General features: G+C 46.1%; 1 protein-coding gene across 2 annotated transcripts in view; it reads left to right on the forward strand.

The window, feature by feature from the left end:
* LOC147712933 (cytosolic phospholipase A2 gamma-like) overlaps positions 1-24433 on the forward strand; it is a 735829-nt gene that overhangs the window by 151976 nt on the left and 559420 nt on the right. For both annotated transcript variants that reach the window (XM_086923597.1, XM_086923598.1), the window contains exon 5: positions 2354-2496. In XM_086923597.1, the coding sequence (XP_086779723.1) occupies positions 2354-2496 (143 nt within the window). The remainder of the gene's footprint in view (positions 1-2353; positions 2497-24433) is intronic.

Here is a 24433-nt window from a genome sequence, read left to right on the forward strand (position 1 = left end):
TTCACAATGCTATGGCGTTAGCTCCGGAGCTGGGATGTCCCGCGGCCTTACTCCTTGTGGATATAGCTAAAGCGTTCAATTCTCTTAGCTGGGAGTTCCTTTTCAAATGACTAGAAGCAATTAATTTTCACCCACGTTTTCCTCTATACCGCACCTATGGCCTCTGTACGTATAGCTGGCCACCATTCCCCCTTCATTCCTATCAGCCGAGGCACACGTCAAGGCTGCCCCCATCCCCTCTCCCTTTTGCCTTGGCTGTGGAGCCTCTGGCGGTGTGGGTGCATAGGGATCCAGTACTTTGAGGTTTTGATTGGCCATGTTCCGCACCGGACCGCATTACGCTCTACACAGACGATATCCTGTTTTTTATGATTGACCCCTAGTGTTTGGGCCCCGTATCTTGCAGATCCTCTGGGTTTTTGGCTAGAACTCTTGGTTTCATCATAACCCCGCAAAATCGGTACTGTTCCCAGTGTGTGGCCATCAGGGTAGAGGCTCCAGGGCATCCCATTTAAAACATGTCACAGAAGAGTTTCAGTATTTGGGAGTATTTGTATCCCCCTGTCTGCAGATTTCTTGGACACGCAATATTAATCCACTCCTCGCCAACAGTCTGTGATGAGACAGCTGTATGGTCTTCCCTACCGCTTTCGTTATACGGGTGGTTGGCAATTTTTAAGATGGTCTCTCTCTCTCCCCAGGGTTCTCTACCGCGTACAGCATTACATGGGCGTAGTTTGCATAAATCAATGCCTTACACAATACATTTTTATAGGGGGAAGTGCGATTCCCGCGGCACTTCAGACCTGTACACAATCCACCTACTGCGACAGTATCACGAGTGTGGATGTATACTCATATTTTGTGACTCACCTGCTAATTATTAATGATTGGTGGTATAACTCACCTGCGAACCCGGCGTTTGCACTAGAGCATGCGGCCATGGGGAGAAATCCCCTCTTGCAGCTCCTTTACAGCGCGCATAGGCTTGACCATTTGCCACATGCCAGTCGAGCAACGATCAGGCTGTGAAGGTAGACGGTTGGGCACATGGTATGGCAAATGTGGCTGACGCAGGCAACACCCCTATGGCACAGGAATTATTTGCATCCAGTGGCTGCACTGAAAGGGTTCTGTCAGTGGGACCTGATTGGCATCTCCACCTTGGGGGATGTTATGCGGGGCACCATCCTTAATCATTCCAGAGACTACAGGAGGATTTCCATCTCCACAAAACTCAGTTCTAGAGGTACCTCCAGCAGCGTCACGCCTTGACTCACCTGCTTGCAACTCATCCTGACCTCCCTGAATTCCACCCGTTGGAAGGCTGACTTCTTATGGGGGATCTAGGAGCCCACAAAATAAGACAGATCTACCAGAAGCGGACGACGCACTCCAACACGACCCTACACAAAACACAAAGGGCTAGGCAGGATGACATTCCCAATCTGGCAGATTACGATTGGGCGGAAGCAATAGCTAGTCCCCGTGGTGCAGCGGTTGCGAACAGATGCTGTCTCATACAGTTTAATTATGTACACTGTGTGTATTATACCAACCTACGTCTTTGGAGGATGGGAGTTGTTGCACCCCCCCAGTCCTTACGATGTGAGAGGGAGGAGGGGACATGTCTTCGTACGGTGTGGAGCTGTGAGGACCTGCAGCCCTTTTGGTGTAGGGTATGGACTTGCCTTTAATAGGTGTTGTCATGGGACCTCCCACATGATCCCCATCTGTTTTTACTTCATAGTATGGAACACATAGGTGGGAACCCTTATAAGCAGCATCTCCTCTTTCTCGCTCTTACTATCGCCAAAACTGCTCAACTGTGGAACGGTACTTCTTCGCCGACAACAGGGAAGTGGCGTAGATAACTAGATGCATGCATGGGTGCAGAAATGGCGGTTTTGCAAGCGAGGGGCTGCCCCCAAAAACATAGGAGAATTTGGTCTTGTTGGGCCACCTACTGGGGGATTGATCTTCCTCCTCTGCCATCACAATCCCTGTAAAAGTGGTTCTATGGCAGGTTTGCAGACTATGCTGTGTATTTTATTGTTTTATCTATCCGGATGTGCGCGATATTGAGATTTTCTTGCCATTGTTAGTGGGGTGGGAAAAAATGTGCGCAGTGTTTGGTGTATTATTATTATTATTTTTTGTTATGTATACAAATTGCACCCATTAATATTTCCACTACTGGTAATCTTTTCATAATGCATCTTCATGTGGATTTTGTTGGGCTCTTGCCCCTGTGGTACTCTCAAAAATCGAATAAAATATGTGTAAAAAAAAAAGCACATTGTAGTAAAAAGAACCTGATTCCTGTAGTAATAATTCTGCTCATTGTTTCCAGGATAAAGTGCCTTGTGTAGCTCTTTTAGGATCTGGTGGAGGAGTTCGGGCAATGATAGCCCTCATGGGAACACTCTCTGAACTTGGTAGTGAAGACCTCCTGGACTCCATCACTTACCTCTGCGGAGTTTCGGGCTCTACATGGTGAGTTTCAATAACAAAATATAATAGGACTTTTCCTCTGATCTGTGCGTCTTTTGCAACGAGAGCATGAAAAAAGGCCCAGTTAAATTGAGTTCAATCTCCTATTGTGTGCGAATTGTAGTAGCTCATGTGTACTTCTCCCTTATTTATTTTGATTTTCACAAATAGAAATGTAGCTCTTTTTGCAATGCATGTGCTTTCTCATATTGATCGACCCTGAAATTCTTCCTGGATAGTTAGATCGTGTTACTTTTTTCACGAACACTGTATTTTTCCATAAACAGTAGGTCTCTGATTTGTCGGTGCCTTGTGGCCGGCTAGATTGTTTTTAACATGCCCTTTGTCTCTTTGCAAATGCGCCTGGCTTTATATGTTGTGCATGTGTCATGTGTGATTTGTCAACACATGACAATTTCTACTGTTACTCCCCTTCTTAAATTGTCTCATGGTGCTCAAAGAGGATGGAAAATGATTTTAATAGAAGATAACCATAAACCGACAAAAGCGCCAGTCATTACAATTATAAACTCTGGGGCAGATTTATGATGCCCTTGCGCCTCTTTGCGCCGTAATTGCGTCACTTAATTTGACGCAATGGCGGTGCAAACAATGCGCCCTATTTACAACGTGGCGCATCTAGGAGATGCGTCACGTTGTAAAGCCCTGCGCCATAAGGAGGCGTTCCTGCGCAGGGGAGGGGGGGGCTTTCCTGCGCAGGAACGCCTCCTGAAAGTGGCTGAGTGAAATCTATGAGATTTCACTCAGTCACTGTCAGGCCAATGCTGCGTCAAAACCCTGTGCCTGCTTGAAGCAGGCGTAGGTCTTGACGCAGCATTGTGAAGATGGGGCACCCCCGAGCCTTGCTGGAGCTGCGTCGCGCTTGCGACGCAACTCCAGCAATGCGCCACATTTCCGGCACAGATGCGTCACGCATCTGTGCCGTTTTTGCACCATGGGTGGCGTAGCTGTGGTGCCCTGTGGCGCACATTAACTGGCGCATCCCCAGTTAACATAAATCTGCCCCTCCGTTTTAAGTGTTTCTTTGGAAATCTCCCAAACGTATTATTGCAGAAGAGGACGTTGTTCAAGGGCAAAGTGTAGCACAACAAACTGCAGATCTATTGGCTCAGTGATGGGTGATGTCAGTGGAAGTTTTGTTTCAGCACAGAGAACATAGTTGTTTAGAATTTAATAGCGCAATTTCAGCCATGCTGGTGTCTCCCTCCCCCAAGGCCTCCCCACCAAATCCAAGTCAGTGGGAGAGGCAAGGTACTGCCAACAAGTTGCGGTTTTCCCTGCCTTTGAAATTGACAGGGCAGGAACATCTTATAACTACTTTAACCTCAATCACCCCATCGATGACTTTAGTTGGCTCCTTGACAACCATCTTCCTTGGCAAGCCAATATCTAGACCCAACCTTGGGGAAAACACTTTTTCTATGGCTGGCCAAAAGTAAGGAAATGAAAAGATTATCAGCCTGAACAATTTTATCTTTTCCTTTCAAGAGAGAAAATTATTCCCACCAAAACCGGAAAGAATCAAATCCGGAACATATAGAAATTTCGGGGGACATTGCTCCACCTGACCGGAGATATGCTAAGAAAAGTGATCCCACACACTATTGGTCCTGATGAAAGGCAACGGCCCTGACAGGGCACAGATGGACTGAAACATGTAGACCATTTTTTAAGATGCTTAGTTTTCACTACGTGATGTGAGGGATACATTGCACATCCCATATCACATCTACCTCCTTTTTAACCTTACCCTTATCTAAATTTTTCATGAAAGCACTTTTTCTAGATAAGAGGTAATTTTAAGTCACAATTCCATATCTGGATCTCAAAAAGTCTCTTGACCAGAGGGATTACCTCCTGGTGGAGGAAGTAAGACCCGATGATGATGCTACCAACTATGAGTACGTTGATGGCAAAGCATATACCATTGATGGACAATAGCTGTTGATGGTCCCATATGATTTTTTCATATTAAGATCCTTCTAGCTGAAACTCAGATTTTTGGTTACTAATCACTTGGAAGCTGAGTGGGATCATAACTATACAAGGCTTCTTTTTCCCTTTGTTGATGAAATGTGGTTCATGTTTGGTATCAAACATGTTGGAATCATACGCCAACACGGTTATCAGTGTTGGGGTATGATTCCATGCACTGGGGAGCTCCTCTGGGAAACCCCAGGTACTCCTGGTAACAGCCTTTCAGCATGTGCCAGAGAGCTAGTGCTGTTGCTAACCCAGACACAATTAAGCTCTCCTGCTGCTGAGCTGAGCAGGGGAAGGAAGAACAATAGGTTTCCTGTCACAGTGAGATGTCACCACCTCCCAGACAGGACTTACTGAATTGAGTTGGGGTGGGATCAATTGCTAGCACCACCAGCCTGCTTTAAAGGGAACATTTGGTGCCCTTCTTGCATACTCCAGTTGTAACCAGTTCTGGGAGCCCTTGGCTCCCTCTCTGATGCAAAAGTAGACAAAGCATATGGAAGTATCCTCCCCTCTGTCCAGCCCCTTCTCTGGGATCCTTTCCCTAGGGTATTTAAGGGCTCACCTGAGGATGAGTCCTCAGATTTGTCGTGGGACAAGACTCAAGCATGAAACTACATTACTCTTTGACTTTCTAGACACTTGGACTTCGCTGGGCTTCACCTGGAACTGAGACTGCATCACAGAAGACTCCTGCTGCTCCAGGATCTTCAACAGACCTGTGGGCATCAAGAACCTTTGGAGTAAAGGAGTCACTCTCCTCCATCTGCAGGCACCGTAACAAAGCTGACCGGTTTGCTGCTCTAATGTCCCACGGACATTGAAAGGCTCAGCAACACAGTTGGTGGTTCTGCTTCTCTGTCGAGGTCTGATCTGTCCCCTCTGCACTTTTGACGCCAGTATCCCTTGACAGAACCACTGGGACTGAAACATGTGCACTGTGTCAACTTGCCATTGTCAAGGCTTGTTGGCTCTGTACTCCAGAGATCGTTTGGCTTTAAGAAGCTCCAGTCGCCAGTGTCTCTTCCTGCCAGTACAGCATCTTTACTGCATCCTCTGCACCGTGGGCCTTCCTTCTTAGAGAGCTGCTCGAGGTACTTTTGCAACTACTGTGCCTTCCGTTTTCCTGGTTTCTAATAGTCAGCTCTGACTCTCCTGTTTGTGGTGAGTCCCTTGGACCTTGCTGGTCCCAACAGTGGTCCTTCTTTCCTTTCCACAGCTGTTGCAGCGGCCAAGGCTTGTTGGTAGACTCCTGTTGCAATTGAAGTAATATTGTGTATTTGAGTTTATATCTCCGGGTAGGAGAAAGACTAATGTGTTAATGAGTGTTGTGTAATAGACATATTTATATACATATATAAACTGTGTTTTTTTTCATGTAACCTACACTAGACCTGGGTGGTGAACTTTACTCCATTCGCAGAGTTTGCAGAGTTTACTGCACTCCGCACTCCGTGGAGCTCGCGACGTGCAGAAAAACCTGCTTCGCGATATGCAGCAAAGTTTTTTCCCCGCTTGCAATCGTGAATGGTAACTTCACGATTTCATACAGTAAGTTTGCGAGCGCAAGCTGCTGTTTGGGTAGAATTTCTACCCGAGCGGCAGAAATACCAGCACAAACTGCAGTTCGCACTGCACTCTGCCACTCATGGAACTTCGCTGAGTTTTTTGTAACTTCGTGGAGTTCCGTGTAGCAAAACTCTGTGACTTATGCCCAGGCCTAACCTACACTACATAATTAGAACTGGTAAAACAAGCTGCCTAACACTCCTTCAAGATAAGCTTGAAGGATGCTCTGTACACCTACCATTTTGAGAGCTGTGTATGGTTATCAAAGACCACTAAAATCAGTATAAGGGTTGCCGGATTAGTGCAAGCTGTTTCACTTAAATAAGAGTGCACCATATACTAAGCCAGCCACCTACAGAGAACCATTTGCCAAACCAGTTTTTCCATGGGTCTTGTAGCCCATGGGTGGCCACACCTTAAGGGTTGGCTATCAAGCTCCAAACATCCGAGGAAAGGTTCAGACATCTTGGGTGTGGACAGAATAGTGCACTCTTGGATTGCTAAATGCAATACATAGCTGGACGTCATCACCGGGCAGGAGGGATCTTAGTAACCCTTTGGCTAGTGACCAAATCATGCCACCCGGAACTTTCTGGGCATAAAATGACACCCCTGGCACCCTGAACCTCAGATCACATCTGGACTGGAGAGTGGACTGAAGAAGGACTTACCCGCTGACCCCTAGACTTGGCAAAAAAGGCTGCACCAATCGCTGGACTACACCTGTTGCTCTGTAGGCTTGCAAAGAGAAGAGTGTGCCTATGATGCCTGGCACAAGGAAAAGTTGCTCCTTATCCCAAGACAGAAGTTGCGACTCCAAGGTAAGGCTGGGTGGCAAACTCCGTTCTTCCCATGGAGCTCTCAGAGTTTTGCCAACTCCATGCCCTGCAAGAGTGAAAATTTAGCAAACAAACTCCACTGTCCACTGAGTGTGCAGAATTCACCGCCCAACCTACAATTACCATCTCAACACTGGTGGCTGGCTTTACTTTTCAGGGCCTAGCTGCCACATTCTTGACTAGTGACAAAAACTCACATTAGATCTTTCGAGATGGGAGAATTTCCCTTGTGGGTGAACTGCCTGATCCTGTTGTCTAAAGATGAATAAAAATATAATATATTTTAATAAATTGATATTGGATTTCTTTCATGTTGTGTGACTTTCTTATGTCATTGTTTGGTGTTTCTAAATGCTTTGCACTTGATCCTTTGTTTAAGCCTAAGTGCTCAAAACCACAGCTACCCAGGGTTGAGCTAGATGTCTTACAAATGAGCCTGGCTGGACCCAAATTGTTTTTATGAGTATCTTACAAAGTAAGGTTGCACAATTATACAAATAATACACAGCAATCCTCGCATTCTTTAACTCTATCGCTAAGGCAGGGGCTAGAATGGATAGACAGCCTGGCCAGGCAAAAAAAAAAGAAAGTAAACAAACAGATTATTTTATAGCTCTAGACAGTGGTGGACTGTCTTGAAAGGTTAATGAGGGAGCCCCTATATAGGTGGGGGCCCTCGGCCAGAGCCCACTTTGCCCTTGCCTGAAAATGTCTCTGTGACAGGGGTCTGCCAAACATTCCCATGAGGATTATCTGGCCTGGTGGGACAGAATGCTGGTTCTGGTGATGGGCCTGCCAACAAATGGCAAGGTAGACCTCTATTTCAACCTCTTAATTATCCCCATATTCAGTAGGCCTGGGGGAAACCCTAGGAATTTCTTAAGTGGAAGGTAGCTTAAATCCCTTTCACGTCCATACTCACTGGTAATGTCAAATTTTACCATCCTGGTATGTCTGTGCGCTCCAGGTTCGAAATTCCTGTGGTACATTTCACACATGTGTTATACAAAAAAGGGTATCCAAGTTAGTACCGGACATGCATCTGGTGACATTGAGGGCATTAAAGAAATCCTATGGGCTTCCCTTTCATCAGAGGGTATACACGAAGTCCTTTGTTTGTTTTCTTCTTAGGGGTGTACACAGCCACAACCATTAAAAGTCACTGATAGGATTTCCATTTTCCTTGGAACCCTGGGGATTCCCTTGCCATTATCAAAGCAATTCATGTTTCTGACAATAGAACCCTAGGGATTCCCCAGCACCTTTGCTCCTCTAATGCACCATTTAAACCAGCAGTGCTTAAAGGTTTCTAGGCAAAACAGGGACATCGGCTTAGTGGTGGCTGAACCTATATGTTGATTTTCATGACTGCCCTGCCATTCGTCCCACCAAGACCCATATTTCCTGCAACAAAGGAAAGTTATCACCTACAAGCAGTAGGATGATCAAGGGCAGTTATCACTTGCAAGCAGTAGGGTGATAGAGTATTTGCAGTATATAGGCCTAGGTGTAAGCAGTGCCTCTGTGTAGGCCTAAATGACACCCTTAGAATATTTACTCTCAGGTCAGTTCCTCATGCCACTCAATACTAATATTGTGTATTCCAGGTTTAGTTCCTTCTTTGACAACCTGACTCACAAGTTACATTGCGTACATTCTTCTCCGATATTGCTGGCATCTTTTGAGGAGATCCTCAGTGCTGCTTGCCTCATTATTACATACACTTAAGGCTAACACTGTTGAATGCTGGAAGTATGGGGGTGATACACAGATACACAGCTGAAGGTTTAGGAGGAGATCATGATAAAAAGCCATTGTGAAGAACACAAACCTCTCATTGGCCTCACACCATTTTACTTGCAGAGATGATGCTGATGCATACCATCTTCTGAGGCACCTAAGATTGGCCAAGTCACCAATGCAAGTTCAAAGGTTTTCGTGAAAAGTCCTTGAAAGTACAGGCTCAACTTTCTAAAACTCCTTACATTTGCCCTTGGAGCTCAAAGACATAATGAAGTTCAGCAAATTCTGAATGCCACTCTTTTTCTCAGCCTGCTGCCAATGTGGTAGCAACATTCTCTGTGGATTTGTACACAATATCATAAAATTAAACACAATCATTATAAATAAAAATATAATGTAAAAATAAATACATTTCCACTTCTCTCCCTTTCCAATTTCCACTTCAGTCCCTTTCTCTCTTTTGTGCTCTTTCTCTTGTGTGCACTCTCCAATTGTATGCCTTTTTTCTTTTTTCCCAAGTATGCCTTTTTTACTTGTGTGCATTCTCTCAATTGAGCTTTTCATCTTTTGTGCATTTTCTCTTATGTGCATTCTCCCTTTATTGCATTTTTTCTTTCGTGCGTTGCGCTTTTGTGCATCTTGCTCTCTTGTGCATTTTTGTTAAACTCCCTGCAGCTCCTTTCTCCCCTTCACCCTCCTGAGCATTTTACCACTCCCCCCTCCCCTAGCACTTACCTGCTTCTCCCGTGTCACCTTCCTGCCTCTTCATCCTGCTCTTTTGAAGCCCCACTCACCTCCCTGACTTCTCCCCACCCAAGAACTTCTTAAGGACAGTCACAGCATTTCCATTCAGTGGCCACAGCCCTGGCATTAAAGGAAAGCCCATCTGTGCCTGTACATACCTGGCTCATGCCCAGTGCCAGGAACCCTAGTCCAATCACCCCCCACCCAGTGATAATCAGCAGCTATCCTTCAGTTGCTTGACCCAGGATACCACTCTTCTTGCTAGTGTTGAATAGCGCCATGGTAGGAGCCTCCACCTGCACCCACTACTAGTTATCCTACAGCCTCCCACACACACAACCTTGGCATAAACCAGTAACATCACCTGCACCCCCACCTAACACCACACATCACAGAAAACTCAAACAAAAATCACTTAATTGCATGCGACTCAACACACAATAACTCAACAAGCACACAACTAAAATCCGGAACGTACTGAGAAATTATGCCAAGGATGTCCTCGTCACCATGGAAACCTGGCTCAACTCCACATTGGCACGCAACATCGCCACAATTGTCCTATTAGATATGGGGGTCTCTAGTTGGCATAGGTAGGTACCTATGACAAATAGGGACCCTTCCGTCTAGTCAGGGTAAGGGATTACACTCCCAAAATAACCCCTGCTCACCCCCTTGGCAGCTTGGCACAAACATACAGGCTTATCTCAGTGGCAGTGTGTAAAGCATGTGTGAACACATACAGTAACTAAGGGTGGGCGTAGTTCGCGAAGTAGCGCTACGTGAAGCTACGCGAAGTACACTTCGCACTACGCGAACTTCACGTAGCACTACGCGAGCTGCGTAGTAGCATGTTCGCACTGTGCAAGATGCGTTTTCAATGATTGCACAGTGCGGACAAGCATCCGGCACTGTGCCATCATTGAAAACAGCATCTTGCACAGTGCGAGCTGTAGTTTTCTGCTGCTCGAGTAGATTTTTACTCGAGCTGCAGCTTTCTCAACGCGAACTGGTAGTTTCTCATTGCGAGCGGTCGCGAGCATGCGCAACCATTCGCAATGAGAAACCTGACCTCCCCGCGTTGAGAATCTTGCCGGGATGTAATTTTGCTTGCTCGCGGTCGCGAACATGACGTTGAGGACCGCGAACAAACAAAAAATGACCGCTGCACTACGCTACGCTGCACTACGCGTGTTCGCACTGTGCTACGTGCAGCTCGAGTAGTGCGAAGTTGCGCAAACTTCGCAAACTACGCGAGCGTAGCGTGGTGCTTCGCCCAGGGTTAACAGTAACCAAGTGACAATAGTACAGATGGACACCACACAAGTTGTATATTAAACATAAGTATATTTTATATAGATTTATCACAAGACCACAAACAACAACAATCCACAATACTATACTTAAAATGGTAGAATTCGCTTAATTCTCTCTTGGATGTAAAATGCGACACTTTGAGTCAATGTAACTGAAAATGCGTAACGCAATACAACTAAAGGGTTGCAGGGAAGGTAATGCATCGGTTCCTCACAAGCAAGAACGGTGATGCGTCAGTTCCCTACTGCTGCGTAGGGGACGGTGATGCGTCGGTTCTTCTCTGAGAGGGGAGGTGATGCGTCGGTTTCTTACTGCGCTTCCGTGGCGATGCGGCGAGCAACGATGTGATGCGATGAAGTTTTGGTGCAAAGAAATAAAGATTTTGTCTTCTTGTTGCGATAAGATGTGGACCGCGACAGGCCCTGCAACAAGCTTCCCAGTGATGCGGCGGTGTCTGCTGTGACGTCGATTCTCTTCTCCGGCGATGCACAGTTGTTGGACTTGGCCCTTTTATGCAGGTTCACCCCTGAAGTTTTTGCCTTAAGCTCTGACATGGTGGTAGTGATTTTAGGCCTCTGGGCACTTTAGCACTGTGGCCCAGTGTAAAGTGCTTGCGCTCTCTGAGTGAGTGCGGTGAGATTGGCCTGCCCTCCCATAGGAATGCATGGGGGATATGTGTGTCCATGGTAATTCCTCGTATGAGAGGAGTGCAGGGGCGAGCTTAGTATGTATGAACTCGTGAGAATAAAGGCTGCGCGAGGGTGTGCACAGATTTATGGTGACTGGTGGAGAAATGCCCCTTCTAGAAGTTGCCATTTCTGTGTGTCTGCCTGCCTGATGTGAATTGCTTGTCTTGCTTGTGATTGACCGGAGCTGAGAGGTGTGGGTGCCTCCAGGAGAAAGGGTAGGTCAGCCCAGTGGTGAATTTATTTATTTATATTTAATTTAATTTATTTATTTCATTTCTAAAGCGCGCTTTCACCTAAAAGGCATCCCGGTGCTGGCAGACTCATATCAGAGGGGGGCCAAGCTGATGACAAGCTAGAGCTTCGGGAATAGCCATGTTTTTAAGCTCCTCCTAAATAGAAGTAGGTCAGGGATGTGTCTAAGCTCCACCGGAAGGGCATTCCACAGTTTCGCTGCGTCCACACCAAACAATATTCCTTCTGCTTTGGCTTTCCTAAACCTAGGTATTGTCACCAATCTAACCGAGGAAGATTGAAGGTTGCGGGCCGGCGCATGCCACACAAATGTCCTTTGCAAACGAGCAGGGCCCGACCCATGGACGGCTTTAAAGACCAAGCAGAGAGACTTGAATTGGACTCTCTGTCTCACCGGGAGCCAGTGAACTTGTAAACTTGTAAACTTGCAGATTTATATAGCGCGAATTGTTGCCCGGAGGCGTCCAAGCGCTGAGAAAGCCACAAACCTACTGATAGGCAAAGGAGGGGGACAGGCAGTTAGTAAGAGGATGTGAACAGAAAAGTCTTTAATTGCTTGCGAAATACTGTGAGGTTAGGGTTGGCTCTGAGATGGAGTGGGAGAGTGTTCCAAGTCTTGGACGCGTTATATGCGAACGTCCTTCCGCCAGATCTAGATCTTTTTATTCTTGGCACCACTGCCAAGAAGGTCTGGCTGGAACGAAGACTTCGGTTTGGGATGTAATGGGTGACCAGATCACGGGTGATACTAGGGCCCATATTCCGTGCAGCTGAGCCAGAGCCCTAGAAGAGGATGATCTTGGGGCCACCCCAGGGCTTATTCTGCCGCCGCAGACTGAATTCTCTGGAGTCTGTCCATAAGGTAGTTTGGAGACTCCTTTTAGACGAACGGTGATGGGAGGGTCCAAGGGGATGTTTAACAACCTACACAGCTACAACCCCCAATAAGGACAATGTATCAATACATAAGGTAGCTGTGGGTCTCAAACAAAAAGTAGACTGTTGACTAACTAAATGACTGACCTGCAAAAGAATGTTCAGATGTAAACATACATATAGACAGAATATATATAAGTTACCAACCATTGTCAAAGATATTTTTTTAAACAACGTGTGTGTCCCAGTGAGTCAGAAAATGTAAGGACATATGGTGACAACCGTTAAGCAGTGCGTGAGTATAAGTGCAAAAAAAGAAGTGTGATTTAAAATTGGAGAGAGAAAGGAAAAAGTTTTAATCGGTACCTTTCTTCTTCCAAATCAATAAAACCAGTGCGACATAGTAGTTTAAATAAATGTCTACTATGTTTTTTAGGTCAACATGTTTCTGCAGACTTACTGGACCCTAGCAGGTGTCCATTGCTTTCTTCTGGACCAATGCCGCTACTGCTCATTCAGTGAATAAATTAAATATAATAAAGAAGAATATATCACCTGGAAGTCCTAGGTATAATCATTCTCCTAGCTGTTAATCCCCAAGTCAGGAGAAGTCAAAATAATGTAGGGCAGGTACATAGAAAGACTAACAGAATACAGACAGACATTTATTAGCATTTGGAAAGGAATGTCTCACTATTTTTACAGCCAAATGGGGGATATCTGACTATCAGTTATTCCCCAGTGTCAAATCTATGTACACTTTTATCGCATGTTGATCTCCATCTCATGCTTACCTATGTGGTAGGAGAGAAAAGCTCCACCTCACCCGGCTACGGCGCAGGTAAGTAGAGCACCGCCCTAGTCAGAGAGTAACACGGAAAATTAAAAACAGTCTTCACCAACATACTCAATAAAATTGAGTAGGTGTTCAATTGTATTCAGTTAAGGAATTAAACACAATCATTATCTTGTGCTTGGCATAAGGACATTCACCTATTATCTTGTTCATATCGTTAATTAATGCTCAGTACTTATGTCACAAGGCACAGGTACCTTATTCTCCCCGCAAATGTTATACAGATTGACAAATCGGTTTCAGAAAAAATAATAATACTCCTTGAGTTCATCAAGCAAAAAACCCAATGCTGAATAAACTAAGGCGTCGTAGGGAGAAGGGGGGTTTGGCCGGCCCTGATGTACAAATCTATGCCTGGGCATTTCAGCTGACACATGCCTGAATATTATTTAAAACTCTGACTGATTGGGGTATTGGCCCCATGATTTCAACATTACTAAAATGTGAAGGTGTAAATCAGTCGGGTTTTTTATTTAAGTTTGGAGACCCAACATTTTTTACGAAAATTAAGTTGAAGATACTGCAAGGCCTAGCAAGAACCTGGTATATTCTTAGAACTATTACCAAACTAGGCTACTACACTAATGGTTCTCCTATATGGGATCTTCCAGCTCCTCCGGAGTGGACTAAAGATGCACTGACAAGCCCGCTAAAAGCTGCTGGGATCACAACCTGGGGAGATTTGTTTTTTGAGGGGGGAAATGTTCACCTGGGAACATCTAGTGAGCAAGGTAGGCCCCAATCTCTCTAGACTTAAATTCCTTCAGATCTCTAGCTGGGCGCTTGCACTAAAATCTGGCCCTATACGTCGCCCACCACAACCATTGGATGGCAATAGTCTACTAGAATCTTCCCTACTTGATAATACCCTAAAAACCAAAGAGGATTCCCACTTTTACAACTTAATCTTAGAGGAAATAGACAGAGTATTTCATCTTCCGGATCAACTTTGGGGCTCTCTATTGCCGGCAGTAAATGTAAATGAACTATGGGAAACATCCTTCACCGTTCTTTGGGACATTGTTAAACCAGCTTGGCTGCGAAGAAACCACTTCTTTACCCTACACAGGGCTTACTATTCTCCTCACAGGTTGTCCAAATTTACACCAGGTACACCAGTAGCTTGCCCCCATTGTGGTCAGGTTGCAGCCTCCGATGCGCACATGTTTTATGAATGCCCACACCTAACATCTTATTGGCAATCAATAAGTAATAAACTAACATCCTCTACAGGCACCACTGTGAATATAGATCTAAGCTTGGTAATTCTTGGAGTAACGGACAAAAAACGCAGTGCAAACAATAACCTTCTGTTCTATTCAATGCTGATGGCTCGACGTGAGATTTGTAGGCGCTGGAAAGAGGCCCCCCCCCCGACACTACAAGACTGGAGTTCCTCAATGCTCTATATATCAAAATTGGATCTTTCCAGAGGTGGTAAACCTGAAAAAAAGAGCGTTTTGGCTGAAACTTGATTGGTCTCAATGATGGAAACTGTTTTTTTTTGGGGGGGATTTTTTTTCCCCCAGTTCCAATGATTATGAAGCCATGTCGCACTCCCCTCACTTTATCATGGTTGTACTTTTTAATTAAGGTCAATCTGTGGTATAAGTAATGGTGGAACTTAGCTAATGGCAAGCACCATCCCAAGAGTACAAAAGGCTCTGTGACTCATTGTGAAACTGACTTGGCTGTAGGGTCCAGGTGCATCTTCGTAACGATTGACCCCTACCATTCCTGCACTGAGACAGCATGTCTGTTTTCCAAGTCACACTTTTCCTAGTCCACGGTACTGATGGGCCTGCCATGGTTGAGATGAGGAACAAAAAAAAAAAACAATGCTGCACATCAGAATCTTTTCTTGTCATCACCGATTCTGTGAGGGCCATGCCACTACTTATGTTAGGCACAGGTGACAGCAAGTACAACAGCTCGTACCCCACCGTTGGTATTATGCAGGCATACACACGTAGAAACGCTTTGCCATGAGTCTCAGAAGCCTTTAAAAACAACGTGTATTATGCCACATACATCACAACGTTGGTCTCAATCACAAGTTGCACTCCTTCTCAAGTTGGTATTTCACAAATCACACTCCGTAATGCTCATATATATTGAAGCTCCCTACCTCACCGTCGGTACTCCAAATGTCCCTCTGGGCCGTCTTTGGAAGGTACCGGGGCCGGCGCCAAACGCCTATTTGATGTTTACCAATGGATGCGGGAAAAATGCGTCATACGTATCGGCGGCGTCTATTTTGCAGGGCTGTAGGGAACCGTAGTTCGGAGTATCGACACCTAACTTGTATTGCCGACATGAAATGAGATGTCACATTCTCCCATTGGTGGCAGAGCAATCGACCCAATTCTATTCAAAAGGCAATACTAATGAATATTAGTGCCTCGCTCCAAAGAAGTTTCGTCTCAATACAGTAACCTATCAATAAGGTTAGGTGTTACGGCAGGTTGCTTGTCACTTAACCTGACGGTAGTTGTGATCTCGTAGTTCGTCTAAAAAACCTTCCTTTCGGAATAGGCTATTTTGTCTCAACACAGTATCTTGTCAATAAAGTTTGCGTGTTGCGGCAGGTTACCTGTCACTTAGCCTGACGGTTATTATACTTTCGTCGTTTATATCAAAACGCTTCTTACGCGCATAGGCTGGTAATAAGCCTCAAAATACCATGATTTAAATCATTGCATGTTTAAATCAAATCACATACACTCATACAATGTGGGTTCCTCAATATATTGCACAGCGGTGCTGTAGGCCACAGTAAAACTGTGCATATACACCTACAGATCAAACCTCATTTAGCATCACGGATAGGTCTGGGTCAGTTGCAATAAAGATGGCTTATCCTTCTAATAGACCACTAGTAACAGGGTGCTTGTCCAGATAAACTAATGAGGGAAAAGTCCAGAGAGTGTATTCATGTACACATGGACAAAGCTTGTTTTTTGTCCTAACTGAAACCACCCAAGGGCACTACCTGCAACACCCACCTCTCTCAGCCTATCCAGCAGGATCCCATGGTTCACTGGGTCGAAGGCGGCAGACAGTTCAAGCAGGATCAGAACACCTGCCTGATTCCTGTCTGCCCGCCAATGAAGCTCATCCAACACGGTCACCAAGGCCGTCTCAGTACCATCGCTTGCCGGAAGCCACACTGGACTTCCTCCAGAAGTTTATGCTGTTCTAAGTACCTAGAGAGAGTGCCCGCCACCACCCAATCTACAATTTTGGCTGGATAGTGTAGAAGCGAGATGGGCCTGAAGTTCTTAAAGCACTCAGGATCGAGGGTGGGCTTCTTCAGCAATGGGGTCACCACTGCTTGTTTTCACTGAGATGGGACCACTCCAGTAGAAAGAGACTGGTTACATACCTGCCGAAGCGTAGGAAAGAACTCAGCCTCAAACTCTTTTCCGAATTTTTAATGGAATCGGATCATGCGGGGACCCGGACGTAATACCAAAGGCCACTCCCCTAAACTCATCTGCAGTCAGCTGCGCGAATTCCGAGAGGGACTTGTCTCCCCCCTGTTCAGGGACGGCACCGTAATTCATCACGACCTGCTTCAGAGGGTTGCCACAATCAGCCAACACTAAGGGATCAGTTCCGGTCTGTTGCTGCTCCACCACCATCAATGATTGTTTTAATTTTGTCCTGAAAGAACCTAGCCAGGTTCTCATAGTTCCTGGGAGGGGGAAACTCATTCTTAGCACAGTCCGGGCTGATGAGGCTATTCAGCTTAATAAAAATACTACAAGAGCTATTCGGGGCATCGAGAATCACCTTTGAAAAGTATGCTGCCTTAACTCTATTGATTTCCTTTTTGTAATCCATCCGCTTAGCTTTCCAAGTAAACCTATCCTTATCCACGTATGCCTGTCTCCACCTCCTCTCCACTTGTTTACATTCTAGTTTCAAGTTTTTGAGGCAATCCATAAACCAGGGGGCTGAAGGTCTCTCCTTGCTCTTATGATGTTTTAAAGGAGCAGAGGCATCTAGAGCCGAAGTAATCTGAATAGAGCCGAATGGAGAGATCTGCATGCAGATTGGAGGGAGGAGTTGCACTTGGGACCTGAATAGGGCTGTGCCTTCCCTCCACAATGCTGGCTCCGCCTCCTGTGGTGTGTCTAATCACTGAGCCCCCACATGACAAAGGGGAGAGGAGCTGGGCAAAACAAAGTGCTCCAAATCCCCTCTAAACCAGTTCTGACTGTTATCCCAAGGCCCTGTGCTGTGACACAAAGGGATTTACTAGTATAAACATAGGGGCTGTGACCCCATAAAAATGTTCAGTTCAGTGTGCTGTATTTGTTCCTAACCCGGGCCTGCTGCAGCTGGGGCCTAGGGGGTGCTGCCAGGATGGCTTGCCTCCCTGGGCCCTGCATTGCCTTTAGACATCTACTAGAACTAGAACTAGAACTTTCTGCTGGGTTTATTCTGGACTATACAATCTTTTGCTTCATTTCTTCACCTAAGGACTGATGCCTTTTCACTGAAGGACCTTCGCCTGCTACTGGAGCTGTGGCTCCTTAGCGCCTTGTGAGTGCTTTATTTTCATTTCTCCAGGAGCGTTTTGCTTTGAACAGCGCTTTATTTGAAGGGGGAGCACTTATGTCGTCCCCTTGCATCGTGGGGTTGCGAGCGCCTTCAGGGGTATACCGACATAGGGAGTGCCCAGCTATTCTGACTTCCGAGAGGGAGCCAACCCCTCAATGCCGCCTTATTCTCTATACCTAATGCGCGGTGCCCACCCCGAGTTGTCTGCCGTGGCTTTGCCGCACTTTGCCCCACGAAGGAATCGTCGCCGCAGCCAGAGCTGCTAAAGAATTCTCTTCCAGGCCGCTGCCCAGCGCGACCCAGAAGGCAGGCGAGGCGGTGTCCTGGTTGGCGGGCCTTCCGAGACGTAAGGGAAGACCCGCGAGTAAAGAGCTTGGCGCGACGTAGGAACGTGGGGCTCCCATGTGTGAGGGAGAGCCCTGCGGTGACGGCCGAAGCAAAGAAGAGTCTCGGGTTCCAGGAGGGGCCCGGGTGTAGTAGAGATGCGGCCAAAGGCAGCGCGGAGCTCTCATAAGTGTAGGGATGCCTAGCGCCACAAGAGAAGTGCTGCCGAAAGATAGAGGAGAGACCTGCCTTCGCCCCAGCCTGTGAGTAGGGCTCAAGTAACATAGTGACTGGGAGAGGCACCGAGTCAGAGCGGCCCCGTCTGGCAGCGGGCTGCACCACCATGAGGCGCATCTTTGGTTTACAGAGCCTGTGTGGCTCGAACCTGAGGCAAGGTATTTTTAAGGTCCCGTTTGGGCCAGAGGGCACCGTAGTGCCGGGCCCTTAATTTGATTTCCAGCCGCCCTGCTTGCTAGAGGACAGCTGCCACATTTTGGTTGGTGGTTGAGAGCCCAGCGAGGCCCAGAGGGCATTGTGGTGCCAGGGCCCTTTTCATGACTCACAGCTGTGCCGCACCAGCAATGGCAGCTGCAACATTGGCAAATTGTTCAAAGGGCACATTGAGAGCCCAGGCCTCAATTGATAATTACAGCTGCCCAGCAAGTAGTGGGCAGCTGCAACGTTTAGGCCGCAGTTCTTTGGGGGCATGTTTTGAATTCGTAGTGGGACCGACTCCTTAGCCTCATATCTTTTCCAAGCTGCCCAGCAATTAGTGGGCATCTGCTACGTTTAGGTTTGCGCAGTGCGCATCCTTGACTTCCACTGCCTTGGCAGCGCGCCCTGACTCTTGGGACATACAGCCTTTGAGCCCCTTTTGAGATGGCCAGTTGGCCAGGGGGACTGTTAGGTTAATAGGGCGCCAGGCCCTAATATGATTTATGTAGTGCTAGGGAATGGGATTCATGTAGTATGATTTACGCACCCTGTTTGATACCTCTAAATGTGTTTTTTTATGATTATGAGGTTGCTTTGCATATTATGGTTTATGCTAGTGTGATTATGTTCCACTGTGAGATGTATGCCCCTAATGTGAGTTATGCTTAGGAGGTTAGGGTCTAATGCTTCTAGATTTATGAGATTATTGCATAATGTGTTTATGCTGGTGAGATTGGCACAGAATGTAATTCACGCCTAATGTGATATAGTGCATACTGTAGTTTATGTTACAGGCTGATCCTAAGTACAGTGATTACCAGTGGTTACTGGTTGTACATTTATGATATGTTTTACTTTTACTAAGTTTGCTTTGTGATGGTTCTGACAGTGGTCCAGTGGGCCCTGTCAGGTGTATATAATCCCCTGTAAATATGACCTACTGCCAGGTGGCAGCATGTATATTATGTGAACACTATTCTAATGTGTTATGAGAATACAAAGGCTATTTTGGATATAACCTTGTGTGGAGTTCCTTTTGTGGTGTGCCTGGGATGTTGTTGCTGTGTGCGTACGTAAATACTTTACACATGGCCTCCGCGATAAGCCTGACTGCTTCTGCCAAGCTACCAAGGGGGTGAGCAGGGGTTATCCTTGGCGTGTAACTCCTTTGCCCCGACTAGAGTGGTGTTCTCTGACAGGCTTTGGCGCAAGCCTTAGCCAACCAGAGATCCCATTTCTAACACCGGTGCTTCAGCAACAATGCAAGCCGCGATAGGCCCTGCGACACGCTTCCCGGTGATGTGGCGGCATCTTCTGCGACATCGATCCTCATCTCCGGCGATGCGAGGCACTTCGGAGGCCCTGAGATGACTCAGCGGTTCTTGGGGGGCGCAACAGGCCCTGCAAAATGCTTCCCGGTGATGCAGCGGCGTCTTCTGCGAAGTTGATCCTCTTCTATGGCGATGCGAGGAGCTCTCGTGTTGTGACAAGGCAACAGCAGTTTCGCATCACGCTTCTTGCTCGTGAGTCACGCTTTCAGCTCCTTGCGATGTGCAGTTCCTCAAAAAGCCCCGCACAACTGCACGCACTTCCAAAGAACTCTTGGGGAGCTGGTGGGTGAAGTCTGTTGTCCTTGAGACTTCAGCAGGAGGCAAGCTCTTTTCTCAAGCCATTGGAGATCCTTACAAGCTGATGAAAGTACACAAAGTTCCTCTCTCCTTTCTTTGGCAGTCAGGCAACCACTGCAGGCCAATCCCCTAAGCAGCACTTCAGCTTAGGGATAGTCTCTCCTTAGACTCCCTGGTTCCACTCCTCAGCAAAGGTTTCTTCTTGTTTCCCAAAAGTGATCTAAAGTTCTGGGGTCTGGGTCCCCCTTTTTATACACAGTTTCTCTTTGTTCTCTGAAAGCAGAGAGGCCTTTGCCTAGTCCAAACCAGTTCAGGGAAGTCCTGGAGCACCCTGTTTACATGACTCATTCTTTCCTTTCACAGTGCATGGCAGGGACATAAGACACACCACAGGAGGTGGAGCCGGCATTGTGGAGGGAAGGCACAGCCCTATTCGGGTGCCAGTTGCAACTCCTCCCACCCATCTCCATGCAGATCTCTCTATTCAGCCCTGTACTGACTCACCCTGTCTCCGGGAATCCCCCACCCCCTGTCACTCAAACTCCAGACAAGGAATACACAACCTAGCAGAGGCAGGCTTGCATGGTTAGACAAGAAAATACCTACTTTCTAAAAGTGGTATGTTCAAACACAGAATGTTAAAACCAACTTCACTAAAAGATGTATTTTATCATTCTGAGTTCAGGCATACTAACTCGAATTTCTACCTAGTTCCCTGAATCAGTTAGGAATATAAGATGTAATAATCAAACTGCACATTTTGGCCTATGGGGAACAGTTAGCCTTGCAATAGTGAAAAATCAAAATGGCTGTAATTCACTATTAGAACATTCCACACACATCAGGGTATGTCCTACCTTTTACCTACAATGCACCCTGCCCTTGGGCGGCCTACCATAGGGGTGACTAATATGCAGAAAAGGGAAAGTTCAGGAACTGGCAAGTGGGTGAACTTGCCCAGTCAGCATGGCAGTACCAGACTGCACACAGGGTTTGCTATGGCAGACCTGAGACTTACTTTTACAGGCTGCTTCTGTGTGTGGAACAACCAGTGCTGCAAGCCATCCAGCAGCATTTTATTTCCAAGCCCTGGGCACATGCAGTGCACTATACTAGGGTCTGACAAGTAAACCAAACCAGCAAACCATGGGTTCACTGATCCATACATCAATTTATAATAGGGAGAGCATATGCACTTTAGCACTGATCAGCAGTGGTAAATTACCCAGAGTTATAAAACCAGCAAAAACAGGTAAGACAAAAAACAGGAGGAAGGCAAAAAAGTTTAGGGGTGACCATGCAAACGGGCCAAGCCAACAAGTCCCAACAGGCTAAAAATTCACATAACGGCATCACAGCCACAATCCTGGAAGAAGACTTCCAATCATCTTTAAGGAATCCATCAAATGCTCAAATTTGTCAGAGAATGCCACTCCATTCATGGAACATCTATACTTCAAGTAGCAAATTTCTGTTTCCTCACCTTGAATGGAACCCTCACTTAATGACCACCTGGACCATGAGGACCAGCACCATCACTGACTTTGTCTGTCTGCCTCACCACCAACTCTAGGGCCCACATATTGCTTGAGGACCTCAATTTCCACCTGGAGGACCGAATTGACCATTGCTGCACAGCAATCCTTGAAAGCCTAGCCAAAATCAATGTCATCCAGCTCATTCCAGGACCCATACACACCACAGGATACATAGTGGCCCCATCTTCACCACCAACAACAGCATAAAAACAACGTTACCATGACGCTCACAAGGACTGACCCCCCCTCATTCACTACCAGATCAGCACACAGCAAGTCAAGGCAGCCATCAGGACCAGACTAACAGGTTGAAGCTGGGGAAAAATCTTCGAAATAGACAGGGTCGGCTTCCTTAGCTTTGATCATCCTAATCCTATAGACGATCTCAACAAAGAGATCACAAACTTCAACAAATAGATCAGCAGCTGCGCAGGCTCCTTCACACCCATCAAAGTCACCAAGCAAAGAAGATCTACAAAGCATGCCAGCTGGTACACAGAAGACCTCAGAGAATCAAACAACACTATATACAGTTATATGGGAAATGGACGACCAGCCTTGATCCAGCCTTGCTCCATCTATAAAGCTGCTCTCAGATGCTACCACCAGCAACTATGAAACACCAAGAAATGTGCACTAGCCGAACGCATCGAAGTAAGCCATAACAGCTGCAAGGAGATTTTATTGATAATAAAGTACTTCAAAACACCTTCTGTACCCAACAGTGACACCTTCACATCCCAAGAACTTTGCAGTGACCTATCCGACTTCTTCCACAGAAAAATCACCAACAGCTACAGCAGATTCACACCAGTCTGACCCAGGGACCTGTTTACAAACTACCCACCACCAACCAAGACTACCACCTGACCAATATGCCCCCACCTCAGCTACAAACTAAAATTGTCACCAATCAGTACTGCCCTATCCCAAATCATCAACACCGCCATTGTGTTCACACTATTCTCAAATAACTGGAAACATGTAAAAGTCAAAACCCTCCTCAAAAAACCATCTCTGATGGGAATCAACAGTGCAACTTCCATCCAAACTCCTTGCTCCAGTACCCAGTCAATGTGATTTAGAAGACCATCAACAAGCAACTCGCAACCCACCTTGAGCTTTCCCACCTACTAGACAACACCCACTCAGGTTTCGGAAAAAACCACAGCATTGAAACAGCACTTATTGCAGCCACCAGCCACATCAAGATCATCATCATGGACTACAGAGAAACAGTAGCCCTCATCCTAATCGACCACAGAATTCAGCATTATCTCCCAATACACTCTCATCAGAAGACTCCACAACATATGCATCTAAGGAACAACACTCTACTGGATCTGCTCCTTCCTCACTGGAACAACCCAAAGAGTCAGAGTGCCAACTTTCACATCAGAGACCAAGAAACTGATCAACAGAGTCCCATAGGGATTATCCCTTAGCTCCACTCTGTTCATCGTTTGCATGGCCCCACTAGCCAACATCATCCTATGTGAAGACATCACCATCATCTGTTACATGGAGAACACCCAACTCATCCCCTCCCTTGCAGATAAGACAGCCACCTCCAGAATCATCCTCTCCAACTGAATGACATGGTAGCTGACTGGATGAGAACAAACTGCTTGAAGCTCAATTCCCAAACAACAGAAGTCCTGATCTTCGGAACCAAGAACTTCCAGGGGGCTCCATCTGGTGACCGTTGGAGCTAGTGCCAACATCAACATCCACCAACCATGCAAGAAACCTTTGGATCATTCTAGATGGCAAACTCACCATGACGTGTACCAACAGCGTATCCTGACTGGGAGACGTACCCTAGTCACAGCTCATTTTTCCCAACAGGGCTATCCAATTAATGATGAGTAACACAGTTGTTTACTTCACATTCATATTTAATGTTTCATTATTTTCAAGAATTCCTTCATTCTTCGTATTTGTAAATCCAATCAAATGTTGTTAGTTCTCATTCTTCCAATACATCCATTATCCAATGCATTTCGGCCAACAAAAAGCCTTCATCAGTGATAAGGGTCTATAATTAAAAGAATATGATGTATGAGGAAACAGAATCTCATATTCGACAAGTGGTGATTTCATGGATGAAGAGAGTGAAATGGTGAACAGGCCAACGCCCCCAGATTCAGATATTAGAAATAAGTCTTAAATCTCAAAAAAATATATGAGTCAAAAAACTTAGATCAAAACTAAATCACCCGTGTATACAAGAAACTTAATAGTAAAGTTACACTGTGCATAACCTGCATTTATCGCAAAAATAGAGCACTTAAATCTAAATAAAGTGACAAAAGTATTGAAAATGATCGTCAAATAAAGAATAACACCTAATCTGCAAGGTAAACGATAAAGGTTTGAAAAATAGTTCAAACAAAAATAGCCACACGTTGTTTTCATTACAATACAACGATATCAATACCAAAGGTGATTCTGTAGTAAAGCAAGATCAGCTCATGTAATAATCAGGAACATAATGTTCACGGTCAAACCTTTCAATTTAGTAAACCCACTTGAAAACGAGAAGATGTACTCGACA

Source organism: Lissotriton vulgaris, chromosome 5, assembly GCF_964263255.1.
Source record: "Lissotriton vulgaris chromosome 5, aLisVul1.2, whole genome shotgun sequence".
Classification (NCBI taxonomy): domain Eukaryota; kingdom Metazoa; phylum Chordata; class Amphibia; order Caudata; family Salamandridae; genus Lissotriton; species Lissotriton vulgaris.